The sequence below is a fragment of the Podarcis gaigeae genome (assembly GCF_964106915.1).
Source record: "Podarcis gaigeae genome assembly, chromosome: 15".
Taxonomy (NCBI): Eukaryota; Metazoa; Chordata; class Lepidosauria; order Squamata; family Lacertidae; genus Podarcis; species Podarcis gaigeae.
The window spans coordinates 44902414-44924013 of record NC_139692.1 but is presented as its reverse complement, the minus strand read 5'-3'; the positions used below and the strand labels follow the sequence as shown (position 1 = coordinate 44924013).

The following is a 21600-nucleotide window of genomic DNA, read 5'->3' as shown; positions in this document are numbered from 1 at the left end:
CCAGAGCTCGCTTGGGAGAGCCAGAGAGGGATGCTCTGCTCCACGGAGAGAGCGAGGAGGGCCAAGAGGTCAGGGGTCGAGGGAAGCCCCATTTTCATGCTCATCGCTAGAGAGGACACGCGCTAAGCAAGGGCGACCTGAGTGGGCAAAAGCATCGTTGGCTCCAGAGCCGCCTTCCAATTCACACCCCACGAGGAAGCTGCAACGCTGCCCGGCCATGCAGCCAACGCTTTGCTGCAGCTGGCAAATGCATAATTCATGCAACCAGAGGCAGGCGCAGCTCTCTGGCTCTGCTAACTAGAAAGCCAGCAGCAGCAGCAGCACCTCTGTTCCTGGGACCAGTTCACGCAGAGCACGTGTATGTAAAGCCTGGTTAGTTCTTAGACTGCTGGGTAAACATTAAAAAAAAAAATAATCCAAAATGCCAGAGAGGCCACCTTCACCAGCCAAAACAAGATCACATTATTGGCTCTCGCTGACACAAGGCTGAGAAAAATCGCCACTCTTCCGTCTCGCCAACTTCAGCCCCAGCGTCTTTCCCCCAAGTGAAAGCGTATTATGAAAACTAATTAATTGCTTTCCAGTAATGAGAATCCGCTGGCGTTTGCAGAAAGCAGAGACCACAATATAGAACTAAATGCTGTTTATAGAAAGAGACAGGAGGAAGAAGGGGCACAGGCGCACCCTCCGTCGGAGGCTTCTATGTCCTCAGTGATACAAACAGAGTTCACACACACAAATTATGGACAGGTAGCAAAGCCACCGCAGTCGGCAGCCCCAAAAATGCAGTATTAATTGAAGTGCAAAACTAAAGCACTGCTTTGTAGTTGCCTAGATTTCCCAGGGGGATGAAGAGTCAACGCTTATCAGCCTCTCTCAGAAGAGACAATTTTGATTAATATCGGGCCCATCTGACTCAGTCTATTAAACCCTGAAGGAAGGATATTCTTCAGATATAAGAGATACGTCTTTGATTAATAATTCTGCCATATTGCCATTCCAAGCATTAACAGTCGCCTGGCACCTGTGGAAGGAATGAAGCCTTTGAACATTAGGGGGGGAGGGGAGCCTCTGTTGAGCTAAGGGACCCCTTCCACACAACACCATCCCCCTCACAGAAGTCCTGGCCCCTCCCACCCAGGTCTTTGAGCATTTCCCAAGTTTGTGGGGGGGGTGAGGGGGTCTATCGCAGCCTGGGGTCTCCCCTTCCCAGCTCAGCCCCCAGGTATTCCCTTTGTGCCGGCAGGTCTTCTCCACCCCCCACCCCAGTCAACGATGGCACTCAGCCAAGGCACAGGAACACAGAATCAACGGAGGCAAAGAAGGGGGTGCAATGCATTCTGGAACTTGGGTCTGTGCAAGAGTGTGGAGAAACCAATTCAAACATTTGTCTCTAGTTATTCTACAGAGAGGACCCCGGCTCTGCCAAGGGGCAGGGGGGCACCAGTGCCAGGCTGCTCGTCGCCCTCGTCAGCATCCCAGCTGGGCAGCATTCTTCCTGATGGTCCCGATCAGCCTCCTGCTGTACTCCTGGTGGTTGACAGGCTTGACATCCAATGCTGTCGCCTTCAGGCGCGATTCGTCCTTGGGAAAGAGAAAAGGCTTCAGGTGAGGACACTGTACCGTCTTCAGGCTCAACTGCGCTGCTAGCAAACCACCTGGCGCGGCTGCACAGTTCCCGGCATTGCAAGCAAAACCCGGAATTGATTGGGAGAGGCCCAATTCTCAAAGGCTAATTCTCTGGCAAAGGCAGAATCCTACACAGTGTGCGGATTGAGGGAGCAGTGCAGTGGTTAACAGCCTGCCTTTTGAGCTGGCTCAAATTCACAAAGTGGCCACAGGCAATAGCCTCTCAGGCCCCCGCAGGAGCCTCCAGCAAAGGAACATCTCTACTTAAAGGGAAAGAGGGAGAAGGGGGAAAGTGCCTTTATAAAACACACACATAGATTCTTTTGGAAGAGCCACAGAGGTGGGAACTGTTTCAAACCCATCTCAGTTTCTAGTGCAGACACTCCCCTCAATCCCAAGCAAAAAACACCTGCATGGAATTCCCCCAGATATAGTTTTAACTCCTTGCAGCTACTGATCATCACACAGCATTTCCTGCTGCTGGTTTTCAAACCCTCTTTAATTTTGTCTAAGCTCTGTGTGTGACGTTCCACTGGACAGCCTCCAGTTCTATTCTGGCAGGGCCCCCTCTCTCCTACTTTTTCATTATAATGCTCATTCTTCCACCTCTGCCAAAGAAGAGCCCAAATTGCTTAACAAACAAACACCCCAACCCCACAAGATACAGATCTGCTTGTTTCTTTGTGCACATCTCTGTGTGTCCGTCTTACGTTGAAAGTCTCTTGTTTGACTCTGACCCGGAATACATGGGTGGTGAAGCTGGCTTTCTGGAGCACCTCATCAAACGCGTTTTCATTCTGTGGAAGAACAGCAGAACAGACGCGTTGAGGCCAACCCTAAGCTGGAAGGGAGCATGGTTAGCCCAGCAGAAAAGGCATTGTGGCACCTTCAGCTCCAGTCCTAAGCCAGCTCAGAAGTTCCTTCCCAAGCCAGACAGACACGCAGGTTCACCATGAGACGCTATCAGCAGAAGGTGTGGGAGGCTTCTCCACTGCGATTAAAGGCGGGTGCTTAAAACACAAGCGTGGATGGCCCTTGTTGCCAGGAGCCTTATCAGAGGCAGTCAGCTGTCCCTGCTTATCTTGCAAGCCACATCCTGAAGCTGCAGTTGTTCCAGCTGGGGGGTAGGGAATGGGCAGGTGCTGAATGCTCTCTGGTCATCCATAGCACCAGCGCCATAGAGCCACTGGCTTCAGCGCATAGGAGAGAAAAGCAATGGACTAGCAGCTCAGATGCCAAGCACTTGTGCCCAGGACACACCTCACGGGAGCTGCTTCCCTTTATTCCACCCCAAACCAGCCAAACTCTCCAGCTCCGAAAGAGCTCTCCATTAGCCGGCCACTGCATGGCCCTTTGCCTTCCCTCCACCTGCATCTTCCCTCTCTCCACAGCCTTTTAAGATGTGCTCATCATCTGTGCCGATCTAAGCAAGGCTAGCCCAACCCTCAGAGCTTTAGGTTAATGATCAGGCACTGGCTGCCCAGGAAAGGGGCCTGCAGAGAAACAAGGAAATGCTATTATCTTGTTGTGCTAAACGCACAGCTTGCGTCCTCCTCGGCAAAATGGCTGCTTTGAAAGCAGCGAGGCAAGACGCCTTGCTAGAGAGCACCGCTGCCCATCTACCCCTACGGAGCACGACTCTTTTGCCAGCCACAACATCTCTGTTCCCCAAAAATTAAGACACAGCAAAACCTTTCGTTCTTGCCGGAGTCTACCCGACGAGAGGGCAGATTGTGTCGCAGAAGCGAAACCGCATGCCAGGAACTTTAACTGTGTCAGTTGGAAGCCCTTTTTCTAGTTCAGGAAAGCAGGTGAGCTGCTAACGCAAAGGCAGACTCTGCACCACAGGAAGGAAATGGATGGGGGGGGGAGGGTTGTCACATTAAACGAACACAGGTTCTTCAGGGCACGAAGGACTCGCTCTTCCAAAAGCACAGCATTTCGGCTGCAATCTGGAAAGATTTAGTAAGAAAAGCTGCAGCCAGATCAGGCTGGGGCTCATCTAGGCCAGCATCCTGTTCTCACAGTGGCCAAGCAGTTGTCCCAATGGGAAGAAGCCTGCAAGCAGCGCATGAGAGCGCCTGGTAATGACAGGCGCAGGGCCTCTGACCCTGGAGGAAGCACAGAGCCAGCACAACTCCTGGCCAGCCCTTTCTGGACAGGGCAGCAACAGAGATGTGCCCCCAACCAACTCTGGTTTCTCATAAAACATCCAGCTACTCCTACATATATGAAAAGCAATTTAAGGAACAACCCTATAGGACAGTGGTTTTCAAAGGACATGGCAAGAGAGGACGGAAAGGGTGGCAGGAAGATGCAAGGACAATCCAGGAAACATTAAAAAAAATCAGTGTAGTACAGTATAGTATCAAAATAATTTATTTATTTGCAGAATATGGATATCTTTTCAAAGCGAACAAGAGCATCCTTCTATGTGACAACAAGGGGTTAGAGGAATTCACAGGAGGTTATCCCTGGCGAGGCAACACCAGGCAAGAAGGGCAGAGACCAATGAGGCCATATGCCCCAAATGTCAGCTGCTGGGAAAGAGTGTGCCAGGTGATCTGGGACAGCACAGCAGCAGGATAGCACATGGGCCTCTGCCAAGAGACCACAGGCCACTGGGAGGTTCTGCTCAGCCCCACCACCTCCCAGAAAGAGCATCACTATGAGGGAAAGACAAGCCTGGGTCCATTTATGGGCTGGAGAAAGCTGCTCTCCCTGCAAAAGAGAACGCTCAGACTGCAGAGCAGAAGGGAAGAGACTTCAGGGAAATTCATCTGCTGTGGGTCCACTGGGGTGTGTGTTGTTTTGTGTGCATTGTTACAATCTGTTATTATTATCTTACACCGTCACTATAGGTGTAACTGTTTTAAAATGTTTGTATTGACTTTATTTCTTAAAGCCTGCATCGTTCTCTTATACAGAACTGAAGTGGAACTGATTTTCATTCTTGTTGTAACTGCTTCATTTCTTTCATAAGTATGTATTTTGCGTATGCTGCGAACTGCCCAGGGACCTTGTGGTGAAAAGCCCATTAAGAAATCGAGCAAAATAAACAAATAAACAAAGTATTCTGATTGAAAGGCAGGGCACAAGCCTCCCAAAGTAAATGGATCCCAGGGAAGGGAGTGCACAGCACTTGCTAAGGACTCCTCACCCCCCCCCCCCCGGAAACACAAAAAGTCAAACCGTCCAGGCTGCCCTGCGCAGCTACTCAGGATTTCAGGTATTTTCTCACTGGGGTGGGGAGTGTCCTCAAGAGAGAAGCAGGACTGTGCCCTGAGTGCCTCCCATTTTCAGACAAAATTGTTTCCCGCTGCCTTGCCTGCAGTCCTCCCGCCACTGGCTGCCAAGCAGCCTTCAGACACAGCCCCCCCCCAAAAAAAACACTGCCAGCAGTAGGCAGACCCCTCAGGGCAAGCCCCCCAGTCTCCCCTCCCCAGAGAGCTCATCGTTGTCAAGGAGCCTGAGAGGCCTCTGCAGACCCCGTAATGAGTGTTAAAGCATCCAGGTGAGGAAGGGAAGAGAAGCCCCCAAGGCAAGCGACGCAAGTGGCCTGACCTTTTCCTTCAGTTCTCCCAGGAAGGCTGTGTTCTGCCCAAGGATGGTCTCTGCCGATTCCTGGAAACAAGTCAACCACAAATTGTCCTGGAAATCAGCAATGTTGACCTGAGGGGGGAGGAGAGATAAGAAGACCAATGATAAAGCAGCACAGCCTCAGCCCACTACCAAGGGCAGCCTGGAGCCCCCAGCTCAGCCCCTCCAACATGCCCCCCGAGCCTTGGCCCCTCCTGTTTCCACTGCCTGCAGGCAGCCACCACAAGTGGAGGCACACATGCCAGGGGGCAGCGGCCACCCCCCAAAGAAAACGACATGTCAGGGGGGTGTCAGTGGAAAGGAGCTCCTCTCGCACAACCAGGCAGCACAGAGCAGCCACAAGTCAGGGCAGATCACAGGGCTCCTCTGCACAGCCCTTCCCAAAACCTCTGTCTTTCAAAGTCTTCCATTTTATCCCCATCAGTGCCCACATCCATTATTCAAAGCAGTGTTTCTGTGCTGTGAAAGCAGCTCAGGGGTTCTTGGGCAAGTTTGTTTTGTTTTTTAAAACCAAGAGAGAGAGAGAGAGAGAGAGAGAGAGAGAGAGAGAGAGAGAGAGAGAGAGAGATGAGGAAGGGATGGGGAGTAGGAGCCTGGCCAAGAGGCTTCACTTCAACCGGCCACATCCTGCTGGGACCATGGGGGACAATCAGGGCTGTAGATAGGGGGTGGTGAGGTGGGCCCCTGCCAGGGGCACAGGCAATAGGGGGGCCCCACGCAAATTCGGCAAACATTTGTCCATAAATATTGATTATTGGCTCATAAGAAATCATTTTAAATAGAGGGTGAATTGAATGGGTGGAAGGTGGGGGGTTGGAGGAGAGGTGGAAAGAAGAGCTAATTTGTCTGTGGCTAGGGGGCGCAACCTGGGCGGTTCTGTGGCCATCCCCAGTCGTGGAGAAGCAGCAAGGGATGCCTCCTTAGTGGTGGGGCCAATAACGAGGAGGGAGGGGGCGGGACAGGCGGGTCAGAAGAGCCTGGTCAAGGGCAAGCCTGGCTCTCCATTATGACCTGAAAGACAAAGAGGCTGGGTGCTGGGACTTTGATTCTGGCAGGAACTGGTGCCCACCATGGGGGAGGAAGGAACCAGGGCAGCCAGAGAAAGCAGGTTGATAATGCCTGCTGGGCATTTAGATGCCTTCTGAAAAAGCCAAGACACTTTTGTGTATTTCCAGGGGCCAGAACCAACTTCAGAGCAAGGAAAGGGTTTATAGTCCAGGGCAGCCTTCCCTTTGTCCCACTTTCTGACTTGCAAATTGACCCCCTTCTGGACGGACAGGCCAGAGCCTTCCACTCTTTGGGGATTTGAGACAGCTCTCACTTCACTCAACAGTGTCACTCAAACACAGACACACTTTCAACAGGAACTGGGCGTGCAAGACCTCTGGAGAAGCCGCCCAAACACACCCCTAGGAGTGCACAGTGCCCGCCTCTTCTGCTCTGTAGCTCCTTCCTGGGACCACCAGCATCTCTCTCTATTTCTGGCCCAGCCCCCCGCTGCTTGCTTGGGCCTCACAGCCAAACACACCCCCTCGGAAGGTGTGGGGCTCTCCTTCCTTGGAGGTTTAGAAGCAGAGGTTGGCTGGTCACCTGTCACGGACACTTTAGCCGAGATTCCTGCATTATATAATAATTTAATAATAATAATTTATTATTTATACCCCGCCCATCTGGCTGAGTTTCCCCAGCCACTCTGGGCGGCTTCCAATCAAGTGTTAAAAACAATACAGCATTAAATTTTAAAAACTTCCCTAAACAGGGCTGCCTTCAGGTGTCTTTTAAAAAGAAGATAGCTGCTTATTTCCTTCACATCTGAAGGGAGGGTGTTCCACAGGGCGGGCGCCACCACCGAGAAGGCCCTCTGTCTGGTTCCCTGTAACCTCACTTCTCGCAATGAGGGAACCGCCAGAAGGCCCTTGGTGCTGGATCTCAGTGTCCGGGCTGAACGATGGGGGTGGAGACGCTCCTTCAGGTATACTGGACCTTTGAGGCCGTTTAGGGCTTTAAAGGTCAGCACCAACACTTTGAATTGTGCTTGGAAACGTACTGGGAGCCAATGCATTGCAGGGAGTTTCACCAGATGACCCTCGGGTTCCTTTCCCATTCTGCAATTATATTCCCCCCTCTTTCTCTCCCCCTCCTCACGTTCGCTATCTTCACCATTTGGGGTGCGGGGGCAGGCAGAGAAGGGATTTCAAAAGGAGCTCCCATCAAACACCAGGCAAAATCTCTTGCTCACCGCAGAGCCTAGCAGAACAAATGCGGAAGGAGAACTCGAGTGGCCCGTAATTCAGAAGCACTTCTCTGGCTTCCCTCTCCCTCTTGCCCTCCCACCTCCACTCCGTACAATAAATCCTTCCCCCAGGGGGACAGCTCCCCCCACCGCCACGTCCTCAAACATTCTAATAAGGTGAGGCCGTCGATTTGGAGAGGCTGTTCATTTAGCCGCTCTATTAGCTGAAGTGAAGCCTCCAGCAGCCGCCAACCTCCCCTTTGCAGGCTTCCTGCATGGGAGTTTCTAAAGGCGAGTCGCAGGGGTCCTAATTTGGGGGCACTTTCATGAACCGAAGGATGGAGGAAAGCAGCGGCGTTGCTCTGGAGGTGCAAGCAGGCGTCACAATGGCAGCCCTCAGATGCTCTGCTCCAAAGCCGGTTCCCGTTAATGCGCGAGACACAGAACATTAGCCACAAAAGAGAGAACTAAATATAGGGAGCAGCTGAATGAGTGCAATTACAGCTCTCCAGAAATGCCATTCCACATTAGCTTATCTTCCTAACAAAGAAACGTGGGCCAGCGACGCTCCTGCACTGAAGGCTGCGATGCTCGCAAAGGGGCTCCGCTGGGCGAGAGGCACTTGGGGTGGGGAGGGATGGCAAAGGGCTCAGGAGGGCGCAAGGACCGCAGGAGCCAGTTGAACAGTACCCCCTTGAGTGGGGGCAAAAAGGATCTATTCGTTCTACTTCCTCCCCTGCCGCAGTCAGACATCTGAAAACGCTCTCCAAAACCAGCCACTAAGCAAAGCACACAAAGGTGTTGTGACCACACAGTTCTCAGCAGCAGGGATCCTAACGCACCAGTTCCCAGTTCAGTAGGAAAAGAGCGGCAGGGATAAGGGACGTTTAACGGCACAGCACCATCTAGGCTGTGCAGCAGCAGCAGCGCCACAATGGCAGCAGAGCAGCCAGAAAGACGCACAATGAACAGGCAAGGCCAACTTTAAAAGCTTAGCCATTAAAAAGGGGCATGTTCTGAACTGCAGTCAACAAACAGAGCGCAGTTCAAGAGGCTGCAAGGCCCTCACAGAGCAATAGCCTGGATGGTTTAGCACAAATAAATAGATGGTCATATTGCTTTTAGACTTGGTTTGGACAAATACACTGACATTTGGAATGAATTTATACAGAATGTAGTAGATTATTAATGACCATAGGTGTATTAAAATAGCACTTAAGGTAATAATATCACTGTCATGGATGCTTTAGCTGAGATTCCTGCCTTGCAGGGGGTTGGACTAAATGACCCTTTGTGTCCCTTCCAACTCTACGGTTTTATTTACATATATATATACACACACACACACACACACACACACATATATGTACACGTGTGTAAAAGGTATGGAAATGTAGCTGATTTTACTAACTGTATTACACTGAACTTTCTTCACTTTTCTTTTCCCCACCCTTTTTTCCTTTTATCGCTTTATTTCTTTATAAAGGAAATTCTACTAAGAAAATATCAGTATAAAAAAGGAAAGGACGGTCATGGCTGAAAGGGGCCCATTTGGCCTGGGTGGGCAGGAGAGCAGCCGTTGCTGCGCTCCTTGCAGAGGCTGCAGTGAGGAGCAGGAGGAAGGGTTGCTTGGCCCCTCTGCGTGGCATCTGAACAGCGCACCTTTCCATGGGAATGCAGGGCTCAGGAACAGAGGAGCCTTGCCTGATGCCAAGTCAGGACATCTGGCTCAGCATTGCCTGCGTTGACTGGCAGCAGCTCTCCAGGCTTTTGGAGGGGAGTCTCTCTCTCTCTCTCTCTCTCTCCCTTCCTCCCTCCCTGCAGGGGTTCTGACAGTGAGCCTTCCCCCCGCAGCTCCAGAGAGGGAGAAACAGAAGGTGGTCTCTATGCACGCTCACGTGGTCTGGGAAAGACCACTGCAAATGCCGATTGGCTCAGCATAATCTTCTCTCGTCCGCTGGAGCAGGAGACAGAAGCTCTTTGGTGCTCATCTTTCCCCTTAGCAAGAGCAGGCTGGCCTGCACACACAGCGCTCTCAGCTCCTCCCAAGCCGAAAAGGAGCCTGCCTGCGAAGGGCACAGGACCTGCTGGAAAAGGGACTCACCGAGAGGATCATGCGGTACTTGAAGTTGGAGAACTCCCGGTCACATTTCTCGCAGCGGTAAAGCCCGTTCTGCAGGTCGACCAGCTTCTTGTTGCAGTCCGGGGATGGGCAGGCCTGGTACATGCAGTTCTCCTTGCGCAGGTACACCACTGTGGCCAAGCAGCTGAAGTAGTCTGCCTGTGGGGGGGGGCAGGAAAGGCTGTGGATGGGATTTTGTTTTTCAAAACTGACAAGCCACCACCAGAGCAGCCCCTCAGGGAGACAGGCAGGCCGCTGCAGCTCCACCCCCCCCCCCATGTTAAAGGGACCCCAACATGCCACACCTCCTGCTCAAAACCAGAAGGGTCCACTGCCTAATCATTCCTTCGCATAATCAGGCAAACTCCCAACAGTGAGTTGAACAATGCGCCTGTGCTAGTTAGGAGTCAAGATAAAGAACTGTGTTCATTAAATATCCTCCAACACATTACCTGAATTGAGATATTGTAACCTGCGCATGTGTGTTTTAATTGACTGATTAATGGACGAACCGTTTAGAGAGTGAACTAATTGAGCTGGCTGAGGAGCCTGACTGGCTGTGCGGCCGACATTTCCCTTCATTGCAAATGTGAGGCCCTTTGTCTTGCCTTATTAACATCCCAACACCTCAAGACACCAGGGCTATTGCTCTTAATTCTTATTTTAAAAGATAATGAGCTGTTATCAAGACTGACATTTAGGCTACCAAAGTGTTTCCTTCACGTTTCTGCTCCACTGGAATTGAATTGCCTCCAGACACGGTATGATTTAATGTGGTTTAACTGCTTTGCTTTTAACTGGTTATTTACTGTAAGGTTTAGGAACGTCTGATGCATTCTTAAGAATAAAATACAGCCACTTCAGTATGAAACACTTAATGAATTCCAATATGCAATTTTTAAATTATTTTGATTTTTGTCCTTAGTGATTCTGCAAGGAAGGTAGGAACCATTATGCCCAGCTAGCTCAGGAGCATCTCCTGCATCCTCTGGGGTCTTAGGCAGGAGCCTCCTTCCCAGCCCCACCTGGAGATGCTGTTGAGGACCTTCTGCTTGTCAGGCAGGTGCTATGGCCCGTCCCCTGAACGTAGCTGCTACTTTCATTTCCGAGAAAGGGAAGGGATGCTGAAGGGGGAACTTGTCTAAGGCTCTGCGAATGACTTTGCAGGCAGCAAGGGGGAACCTTCTAGATGCAGGGCTCTGCTGGCTGACTGCCTCTGCCACCTCCACCACAGGAGCCCCAGGGAACAGCCCAAAACGCTGAATCCCCATTGTACCTTATCTCCTTGCCCCAGGTTCTCAGATTTGGCCTCATGCAGACTCTTCCAGTTGGTGTCTGCACCTCCCATAGGCCCAGTCCTTGTGCCTGAGATGGAGGTGGACTCCAGGAGCTGCCCTTCAGAGTCAAACCTGGAAGCAAAACAAAATAAAGCGGGGGTGTGGGATATTTCTCTCGGTTCCAAGAAGAAACATACCAGGGTTTTTATTTTTACCCTCCTGCGCTCAATGCAAGAGGGATTTTTATCAATGGCTTGCACAGGAAACAATTACAGTAACTTGTGTATATTACTCACTAAAATAGCATTTCAGGATGCGCTAATACTCCATTTTAATTAGTGCAATATTTTATAATCTTGGAAAACGGGGACACGCTCCGTTTCGCTCGTGCGCCAACTAGAGGCCATGGCTCAGCACTGCAGCCGCTTCAGAGGAGAGCTGAGGGCACTGGGACATTTGCACGGTGAGAGCTAAATTACATGCTCACATTATCTTTGCAGAAGCTTGGGAGAGAAATGCAGGGAGAGCTTAATAGATCCCATGCCCGAAGTAAAAACCAGCCGGCCCCTCTGCCAACCAGATAAGCTGGTGCTACCACCCCTGCACCAACAAGCAGCACCGCAGTTTAATTTGTTTTTTCGCACGAAGCGCTGGCCTTTGTTTCATCAGACCCATCAGGCACGGCTAACAAGCAAGGAAGCGAGAGAGCAGCTCACGTCGGGCGGAGGAGAGGGGCTCAGTGACAACCTCTCGGGTACCGCAGGTGGAAAGAGAAACAGAGAAGAGAAAAGAGGAGAGAAGCAGCAGCCCACACCAACAGCAGCAAGAAGCCGTCAGGGCAGGGAGGGGAGGGCGCTTTGCTTCAGGAGACTTTTGTTCCCCTCCACAAAATTTCACCAAGGAAGGGAGAGAGAAAGAAAGAAAGAAAGGGCTGAACGCAGCATTTTCCACTTGTGAACACTGCTGGCTTCGGAAGGAGCCTGAGGCAGAATGCCAGGTGGGAGTGTGCAAGGGCCAGAGCAAAGGCGAAGCCCTCCCTCAACGGAGGCAGGACACAGGGCCTGCTAGGAAAAGAGCCAGGAAGGCGGCTGAGGAGAGAGCCCAGGCAGAGTCCTGTCTGTCTTCCCAGGGGGCTCCTCAGGCCCGCCTTTGCAAAACCTCCCTGAAGGGGTGAGCAGCACTCTAGGCAGCCATGCAGGCAGGGCACTGCCTGAGTTCCTGTTCCAAGGATTCCCCTCTCAAGCCTGCAGTGGAAGCAGGCACCTCGGGGAACAGAGCCAGCCTGAGCTACTGACCCCGTTCTGGAGGGATGCAGCCACATCCCCCTCTGGAAAAATGGTGACTCTGTGCTTGAGAAGGACCCACCAATAATCAAGGTGGCAACTTGCGGGGCTCACATGGACCAGTGCTCCTCCTTACCAAAGCAACAGCATTCCTTGCCTGCGGACAACTAAAAGGCAGAAGGGAAAGGAGTGGAGCCAAGCCAAGCCCTTGGCACTTGAGTTTCAAATGCCCATGAGCCCATCGCTTGCACATCTTAAGCAGCTCAGCTCTGACATCCAAGAGGTAAACAGGCCCTGAGAGTCTGAACTGAAGTGTTTAAGAGGAACAACAGAAGCTGCCTTATACAGAGTCAGACCACTGGCTCCACCTAGCACAGTACTGTCCACACTAACTGGCAGAGGCTCTCCAGGGGTCAAGGCAGGGAGTTGTTCCCAGCCCTACCTGGGGATGCTGCCGGGATTGATCCTGGAACCTTCTGCATGCAAAACAGCATCTATCCCACGGAGCTGTGGCTCTTCCCTTCCAAGACTGTTCCCAGAGCAGGGGTAGGCAACCTAAGGTCCGTGGGCCGGATGCAGCCCAATCGCCTTCTCAATCTGGCCCATGGATGGTCCGGGAGTCAGCATGTTTTTACATGAATAGAATGTGTGCTTTTATTTAAAATGCATCTCTGGGTTATTTCTGGGGCATAGGAATTCGTTCATATTTTTTTCCCCAAAATAGAGTCCGGCCCACCACATGGTCTGAGGGACGGTGGACCCGCCCACGGCTGAAAAAGGTTGCTGACCCCTGTCCCAGAGGGACGAAGTCAGGCAGGGTGGCCAAGGTCCTTGGCACTTTTGAGGCTCTCTCTCACAACCACCTGCTTGGTCCTCCTTGACTACGCTCTGCATCACGGCTGCTTCTGCCTCACAGCTGCCTGCCCCACCTCTCTCCGGTGCTCACTTCCTCCCCCAACACAGTTACCAAGAAGGCAGGCTCGGCCTCCTTTCCAAGCCCCTCTCCAAACGTCCATCACGCCTGCAGAGCCGTCCATGAATGCCAGCCCACGCACCGGCACTCCAAGCATGCAGGAGGTGCCCAGAGACAAGAGACGCCACCATCCTGTGCCTCTCCTGGTGGCTTCTCAGGCTGGCCAGCAATTCAGAAGAGAAGCGTTTGGCAGGGGGAGGAGGCGAGCACGGCTGCCTCCTCTTCTGTCTCTGGCACAGCCTTGAGTGTGCCAAGAGCACTTAGAGAGGAACAATGCGCCAAATGAAACGGAGTGCATTATTGAAGTGCCTCCGTCGCTAATGGATTCCTTTCCTCAGCAACACACACGAGGTAGCAGAGAGGCGTTGTCTGCGCCCCGTTTATAAACCGGGGGGCGGGGGGGGACTGAAGCCCAAGGTTAACCAAGCAACTTTCTCAAAACTTGTTATGGCTGATTCAGGAATGCAGGCAAGCTTCCCTGAGCATGTTTTGGCCACGTCCGGATTCCTCACACGTCAACTGGCGGGGCAGGAAAAACTCTTCCCCTACCCTGGCCCCAGAACTTTGTGCTTCAGCAGGCAAGTGTGGAGCGGCTACAGCCTCTGCGCAGTTGCCAGCAACTAAATGCCCTTTTGGCATCGTGTCAAATGCTGTAATCAACACAGAAGCCAGAGTGAAAATAAATGGCAAGCCCCTCCCAGAACAAGAAAGCAGCATCGCCTCCCCCTGAAGAGGCTCAAAGGAAGCAGGAGTATTCTACAAATGAGAGCAAGTGGAAGGAAACACAAGCGGGGGGGAGGGGGTCCCCGAAGAAGGCTGGGCTAATGGGCATCTGGTGGGTGAGGTGGGACAAGCCCCCTCCTGATTGATTCAAACATGGGGTGCAACACAGGAGGGAAGCCTTGTGGGGCAGCCTGGTGTGATGTGGACCACAACTCTCTCCCCCACCCCAGCCAGTGCAGCCAATCAGAATCGTAGTCCAAACCACCTGGAGGGTAGCAGGCTGGCCTAGTGGGCAGATCTCACTGAAATGGTCAGGAATCACCGGGAGACCTCGCTGAAAGGGATCAGCACAGAGTCCAACCATAGAACTCCCTCCGGCAGATGGCAGAGATGGTCACCAACTTGAGGGGCTTTAAACGGGGATTGGACACATTCATGGGGGAGGAGAGGGCTATGGGTGGCTGCTATCAAGGACGGCTCTGCGCTGCCTCTGCAGTCGGAGGCACTGATGCTTCTGAATACCAGCTGATGGGACCCAGAGGGAGAAGAGAGGCTCTTGCGCTTCAATCCTGCTTGCTGGTTTCTCACAGGCATCAGGTTTATTTATTTATTTATTAAATCTGTATGCCGCCCTTCATCCGAAGATCACAGGGCAGTTCTCACAACATAAAAATACAAAATCTGGTTGGCCACTGTGTGAACAGGATGATGGGCTAGATGGGTCACTGGCCTGATCCAGCGGGTTCTGCTTATGCTCTAAGGAGTTGTGCTGCAAGAGCAGCCGCCTGCAAAAAGCTCCCAGCGGATGGGTCGGATCTGCCTCGCCCTCCACTGTCCTCCAGGGTGCCCAGAACACACCCTACATCTGTTTCAACGCCCAATCCTTCAAGGTTTGGTCACAGGATTATGGGTGTGCGTGTTGTTCCTCTTGAGAGAGGAACAACACCTCAACTTCCTAGTGCCTAGTTTTTGCATGCAAGCCTGTGGCCAGGAATGGCGTGGGGTTTACCTTCCCCCACCCCACTCCAGCCAAGATGTTAAATCCAACACGTGCCGTGCGGCGCTCACAGAAGCGAGCAAGCGTACCATCCACGCAGCTTGAAGGACTCTGGGATGTCAGGGTTGATGAGGATGCTGCTCGATGAAACAACAGACAGAGTCCGGCCACCAAAATCCGAGACTTTGACTCCTTTGAAGGCCACCACAGGCTGCTTAGAGCCATCAAAGTTCTCTGCCTGCGAAGATAAAGAGGAAGGGGCACACTCATTCCACAAGAGGGCATTTGAGTTTAGGGAAAAGGTGAGTAAGAAGCAGCATTATAGAGATTGGGAAAATTACACATGGTGGGGGGAAAGCACTAGAACTATGCTGAAAAGAAAGTATTTCCTTCACATCATAGTACATGAACTCTGGAACTCCCTCCCACAGTAGGCAGTGATGGCCACCAACATGGATGGCTTTAAAAGACAATGAGACAAATCCACAAAGAAGAAAGTAGGTAGTAACCATAGTTACTAACACTCATGCTTATGTTCTGCTTCCACTGCCAGGGACAGTAAATGCACCTGAATGGCAGTGACAGGGAATCCCAAGAGGAGAGAGAGCCCTGCTGGGCCCTGGCCACTAAATGGACCAGGCACGAGATTGGTGAGCCACTGCCCTAACGCAGCAGGCACTCCTTGTTCGTCCCTATGTATGGCACAAGAAGCAGCATGCCTATGGGGTCTGGGTGGCCCTGAGTCTCCCTGGGCCCAAGTGCAGCAAGCCCATGAGGAGTCCACAACAGCACTTTCTCAACCAGCCCCTGGTTCTCGGGTCTCTACGAAAGGAGGCAGGAAAAGTGGTGCTCGCGTGGGCTCTGCTCACCCCCCCCCCCGCATAACCCCCCAATGTTTCAAAAGCAAGAGGAGTTTGCAGTATCAACCTAGGAAGCTGCAGTGCAAAGTATGGAAATGACTCCCTCAGTGCTTTCTGAGCACGACAGCATTAAACCCAAGGCCATCACGACTCCATCAACCCTATTTGGGGCGGGGGAGGGGAATTGCAGGGAGCAAAAACCTTAGGAAATAAAAAATAATGTCCCTGGCTTTTAAATCAAGGAGCTGAGAATAAACTACAGCTCAGGGAACTGCCCTCTCGTGAGATCTGTGCCCTGCCTGGCCTTCCCCGACCTGGCGCCCTCCAGATGTTTCAGACACTGCAAGTCCCAGCAGCCTCAGCTTTCTTCAGTGGTGCTGGCTGAGCCTGATAGGAGGCTGGTCTGCTAGGACTGTCAGGACTGTGTCTTCCTCATTGCCTCCCCTCTGATCCTTTTGAACAGGAAATGCCAGACGGAACCTCGGACCTTCTACATACAAAACCACGGGCTCTACTATGGCTCCTCCCAGATCCAGGGCCAAGAGGCACCTGTCAAAGGGTGCCATTCTCCTGGGTCCACAGGTGAGGCAAGCTGGTCAACAGAGCAGCAGAAATGAAGAGGTTGGGTGGCCCTCTCTCTTGGATGCTTTAACCCTGTATTGCAGAGGGTTGGACTGGAGGACCCTTGGGGTCCCTTCCAACTCTACAATTGCATGATTTCTATGATCTTAAGGTTCTAAGAGCAATGTTCTGCCCTGAATGGGCTCCCTACTCCTCTGACAACTTACGTCGTTTCCCCACAGAGTGACGTTCACTCCTTTCCCAGTCATGTCCATCAAGTGCACAACTCTCTTCAACACCTCTCGATTGGAAGACTTTATGGTGATTTTCGTGAGGTCCTCGCAGCTCTTGCAGATCCCAATTACATCTGAAAGGCAAGCAGAGGGATGTTAGGAGCGTTCTCCATACGTTTATGGCACAGCCCATGTTAGTGGAGTAGCCCAGATCAGCCCTGCCGAAATAGGAGATGGTCCATCCATATTGGCATTCCGCCGGCTCATGAAGACACACCTGAACCCGAACTTCCTGATCTGATAGCTTTTTAAAAATAACTCCTTTAATTGCTATGCTTTTTAACTGGCTTGTTTTACTGCATATTAAATTATGGATGCTTTTAATGCTTTGATGGAATAGTTTCACTGCATATTGTTAATTATGTATAGATTTTATAATTGATTTTATACCTGTAAACTGCTTAGAACAAGGCTTGTCAGTGGCTATTAGCTACAGTGGCTGTGTTCTCCCTCCAGTGTGGTATGCCTCCTAATACCAGTTGCTGGGAAACACAAGTGGAGAGGAAGAGCATCTGACTGGCCGCTGTGGGGAACAGGACGTGGGACTAGAAGGGCCTCCTTTGGCCAGCCGCCAGCCTCTTCTGACATTATGATCCTAATTAGCACCGTACACTTATCATTTGCCACTCCATGCATCACCAGAGGTAGGGTTTTGGATCCATTTCATGAACGGGGGTTTTTACTGTGGGGAGGGCACAAACCCTTGGCTGACGTGCAGGACAGAAGCATGGCTACGGAGCTTGGTGGCGGCTGCCTTCAAAAGTATCATTCTGAGTTGTTAAATGTGGATAAGGAAGTTTTTAATGTTTGACATTTCACTGTGTTTGGTGCTTTAATTTGTTGGAAGCTGCCCAGAGTGGTTGAGCCAACGCAGTCAGATAAGCAGCATAGAAATAATTAATAATTAAGAATATCATCACCCTGAAGGGAAGTACTGCAGCAGCAAGGCCCTGACCCGCAGCCCAGTTTGCTTATGTACCTTTCGAATTAGTAAGGCCCTGGAAAGCTGTGCCTTAGTGCACTAAGGCAGTCTGGAACCTTTCACCTGAGCTACTACAAGAGCTGAGATCACTGAGGGGAGGGGAAGTCTGGCAGAGTCAGTCTAGAAAGCAAGCCAAGAGGGCTAATGCGGCAGGCAACAGCCCAAGAGGAGGAAGGTCGAGAGAGCAATTCAATGGTCCTCTTCTTGTGAAAACACAAATTACTATGTACCCCAGCTGGTGGTTAGGTCTCTGCGTGAAGGAGGAAGGCTGCTGGTCTCTTGGCAACAAGGAGCAGCACTGGGACTGTGCCAGGGGAGCTTTCCAACGAGTGAGCATGAGAGACTCATACCTCAGTACCTAAGGCAGCAGCACAGTACTGACTTGGGCTGATGGGAAATGTAGTCAAAAACACCCTGGAAGGCGCCAGGTTGGGAGTGACTGCCCAAGGTCTTTGGGACCTTTAAAGATGCTCTGATGTGGCCTATCATGTGGTTCCCCTCCCACCCCCTGAGGCTTGGGCTGCCTTCACTAAGGACTGAGCCTTTAGGGCGGCAGGCCCTCTGGAACTCCCTGCCGATGAAGGTTCAGCAGGAGTCATTCCTGCCTTCTTTCATACATCTCCTAAAAACTGTTATTCAGACAAGGTCTTTGCAATGGCCACCTTTTTCTTTACCAGGCAGTATTGATGATTTGAGTGTAATTTTGTGTGCTGTAAACGACTTTGCTGTGGTGTTGCTGTTGTTGTTTTTAATATCCTCACATGGCTGGATCGTTATGACAGTGCTGCCCAGAAACATTTTGCTAAACACGCAAGCAATGCCGCCACTGCCTCCCTCACCCACAAGGGCGTCTCTGTCTGCGCTCTCCAGGTCACCAATGGGGATGAAGTCAAACTTCACAGAGGGGAGGTGCTGCGCTTCATCGCAGGCGACGACGGACGTCTCGTTCGAGAACGTGATCTCGTAGTCGTTCTTCACGGTCGTGTACTGCTTGTTGGCCGTCTTCAGGTGGCCCTTTGAGAAGTAATAGACCTGAGGCAGAGAAAAAAGAGTGAAGCAACCACACACACCCCGATTCAAGTGCTCCGCTGCTCCCCTCTCAACCCCAACTAAGGAAATTCCAAGGGGGTGGGAGATCAGGGTCGCGTCCAGAAACACAGAGGAACCTGCGCTTTCAGACAAGTCCACTTGCTGTCTCCTGAAAGGGGAACCTCAAATTTATATGGGCTAGCCCAAACCCTGCTGTCTTTATCAAAGGCCCTTCTCCAGATGCCCCACCCAAGGGAGGGGTGGAGGGTGACCACACAAACCGGGCTCCAGCTGCAGAATACTCTGCTGGCCTTTGACAACTAGGCTGCCTCCCACGGTGATGCTCATCTTTCGGGGGGCAGGGGGGTCCTGTGGCCTTTTATGTTAGCAGAGGAGCACCTTCTGCTTTTGAATTGTTCCCTGCCTTGAATGTTTCTCCTTTTAGTTTGTTGCATTTTAACTTGCCAAGCTGCTCTGAGGCTTTTTCTTTCGTATAACGCCGCTGATAAATTAAATAACCATGATTATTACTATAGGAGAGCTCTGCTCTTGTTTTCAGGCATGTGGACAGGGCAGCCACGCCTCCTAACCTGTGAGCTAACCCAGAGACCCTGCAGGGGAGGGGGGAGGTTTGGCTATGGGCAAATCAAACTGTACTGCAAGCCTTCACCCCATAGGCAAGAGGAACTGAAAAACTCTCCCCCTTAGCCTTAAGAGATTCCAGTTATCAGGCCCACAGATCAGCCAGACCCACACAAGGTTTATTCCTCCAGGCAAGAATGAAGGCAGGCAGTGCACATTCTGCTTCAACACGTTTAAAATACATCCCCACCCCCGCTGATCCAGCCAAGGGCACAGTACCTTGTTCAACTCAATGAGGGGGAAAAACTTGTCCACTTGTTCATTGAAGGCCGTTGCTCTGATCTCACCCTGAAATAAGGAAGCAGGAAGGGCAATCAGCACAAAAAAGGGGATTCCAACCCCACCCCCAGACCACATGAAAATTGCTGGGGGGTCTTTGCAGACCCCTTAACGGTTCCTTCGCCTGTTGAAGCAATGTGCTGTGCTAGATGCTGTACGTGAAAGCAGCAGTATTTTCACTGCTTCTTTCACTGCTTACATATTGTATTACCATTCCACAGAATTCAAATTGCAATTCAATAAGATACAACAGGTAAGAAATAAAAGAAGCAATTAAATTACAATTAGCAGTCAATATGAATGTTATATATCTTCAGGCGCCAGGCAAGAACATTCCTTTGTAATCAGGCCTTTGGCTTTTAATGATCTGGGGCTTTTTAGAGTGGGTAGGGTGTTTCAATGTTTTCTTTAACGCATGATTTTTTAAAGTTGCTTTGAGTTGCCTGTAGCAAAAAAGTGACTAACAGGATTAGTTGTTTTAAAAAAAGTCTAGTGTGATGGATATGCAGTCTTCTATCTTCAACCATAAATCTGCAGGCATGCCACAAACCACCTGAATGTACCCCAGGGCCACAGCAGAAGTGGCACCGGTCTGTTCCCACCAGGCACCAGTGCTGATCTGTTACCACAGAAGATGGAAAAGGTGAAAAGGTGGCCTTCCCTTTCAGCAACAGGCGAGGAAACCTTTTGCACCTTCTCACAGTTCCACCATTATCCCAGAGAGGCAGGCTTGGGTAGCATGTAAATTTCACATGAATTTAAAATCAATCAATCTGTTAAAAGGGCAGATGATTTCTAGTTGCCAAATCAGCTGACAATCCTAATGATGCAAGGTATTTTGTATTTGCTTTATGAACGTAATTTTACTGTTGATTTTATGCTGTTCGCTGCCATGTTGTTTCCCTGTCCTTAATGTCAGTGATGTAATATATTTTGCAAATGAAAAGATAAGTATAAAAATAATACCTATGAACAGATTCCTCTCCCCACCTGGACTCCAAGAAGACTCTCTGGGTTGCATGCTTCCCTATAGTCCCCTGAAAATAAACTCCAGAAGAACAGGGCCTATGCCAGGCATAGGGAATCTTTGCCCCCCCCCCCCCGGGTGCTGCTGAACTACAACTCCCATCCTCCCCTGCCACTGACGATGCTTGCTGGGGCTGATGGGAATTGTAGTCCAGCAAAGGTCCCCCACACCTGGCCCATACAGAGCAGCAATGAGCCCCTTGTGCTGCCGCCCAGCTGAGAGCCCTCTTCCGGCTCCATGACAGTGTCGTCGTCTCACAAGCTCCCCGATACCTGCTTCTCGCTCCACAAATTAGCGGATGACATCACCCACATAGCAGCAGGAGCAGAGGCACCCAGAGTGTTGTGACAGGCCCTTCCCAAAGTGATAATTAAAAGCGGAGCTAGAGCACCACCAGCTAAGATGTTTATGCAGGAGGAGTATTAAAATTGTAATAAAAACCGTCAGTCAGGAACCTGACAGCACGGAGATAGAGAGGAAGCAAAAGGAACAGCTGATGAGGATGTGCCAGGAGTTCAGAGCCACACCTCCCCCCAAAAAAATGTTTCCACACATGCAGACAAACAGGCAACAAGCCTCTGCGCAGCGAAGAGAGCTGTAATTTGATCAAAAGCTTGGAATTACAGAGCTTAAGTACAGGGCTTGGCTAATCAAGCTTCCCTCCTCGCAAACAAACTGGAGGCAGGAGTTTTCCTCCAGTTACATATTTATTTTCTAATTAAAAAGATGTTCTGTTTGGAGATGCTAATCATTTGCATACCATACCTCCCTGATTCCACAGGGCTACGGGGGGGGGGGGGGGGGGAGAGAACCTGCAATCCACACTGCAGCAGCAGCAGCAGCAGCAGCAGCAGCAGCAGCAGAGCCAGCTGTCCATTAAAGGGGTGAAGCAACATAAACCAGCAGGCTGCTCTACTCTCTCTAAAAGTTCCTCCTTACTGACACAAGGTTTTCGGTGGACAGAGAACCTGTGGGGTAGAAGGCTAGAGAAGGTCTGGAGGAGACATGGTCCTACTCACTGAGTGACCTTGGGCCAGTCTCTATCTCTCAGGGAATAAGCAGCCTACATATTCCACTTCAAGACTGGGAA

The 21600-nt window shown here is 51.2% G+C and overlaps 1 protein-coding gene across 1 annotated transcript in view; it reads right to left on the bottom strand.

Moving 5' to 3' along the window:
- Positions 1 to 628: 628 nt before the first annotated feature.
- RPA1 (replication protein A1) overlaps positions 629 to 21600 on the bottom strand; it is a 34248-nt gene continuing 13276 nt past the window's right edge. The window contains exons 9-17 of the mRNA XM_083715147.1: positions 19424 to 19492; positions 18373 to 18565; positions 16486 to 16625; positions 14927 to 15075; positions 10861 to 10993; positions 9567 to 9743; positions 5194 to 5301; positions 2340 to 2426; positions 629 to 1584 (exon numbers count right to left, since the gene is read on the bottom strand). Of these exons, the coding sequence (XP_083571273.1) occupies positions 1471 to 1584; positions 2340 to 2426; positions 5194 to 5301; positions 9567 to 9743; positions 10861 to 10993; positions 14927 to 15075; positions 16486 to 16625; positions 18373 to 18565; positions 19424 to 19492 (1170 nt within the window). The 3' untranslated portion in view covers positions 629 to 1470. The remainder of the gene's footprint in view (positions 1585 to 2339; positions 2427 to 5193; positions 5302 to 9566; positions 9744 to 10860; positions 10994 to 14926; positions 15076 to 16485; positions 16626 to 18372; positions 18566 to 19423; positions 19493 to 21600) is intronic.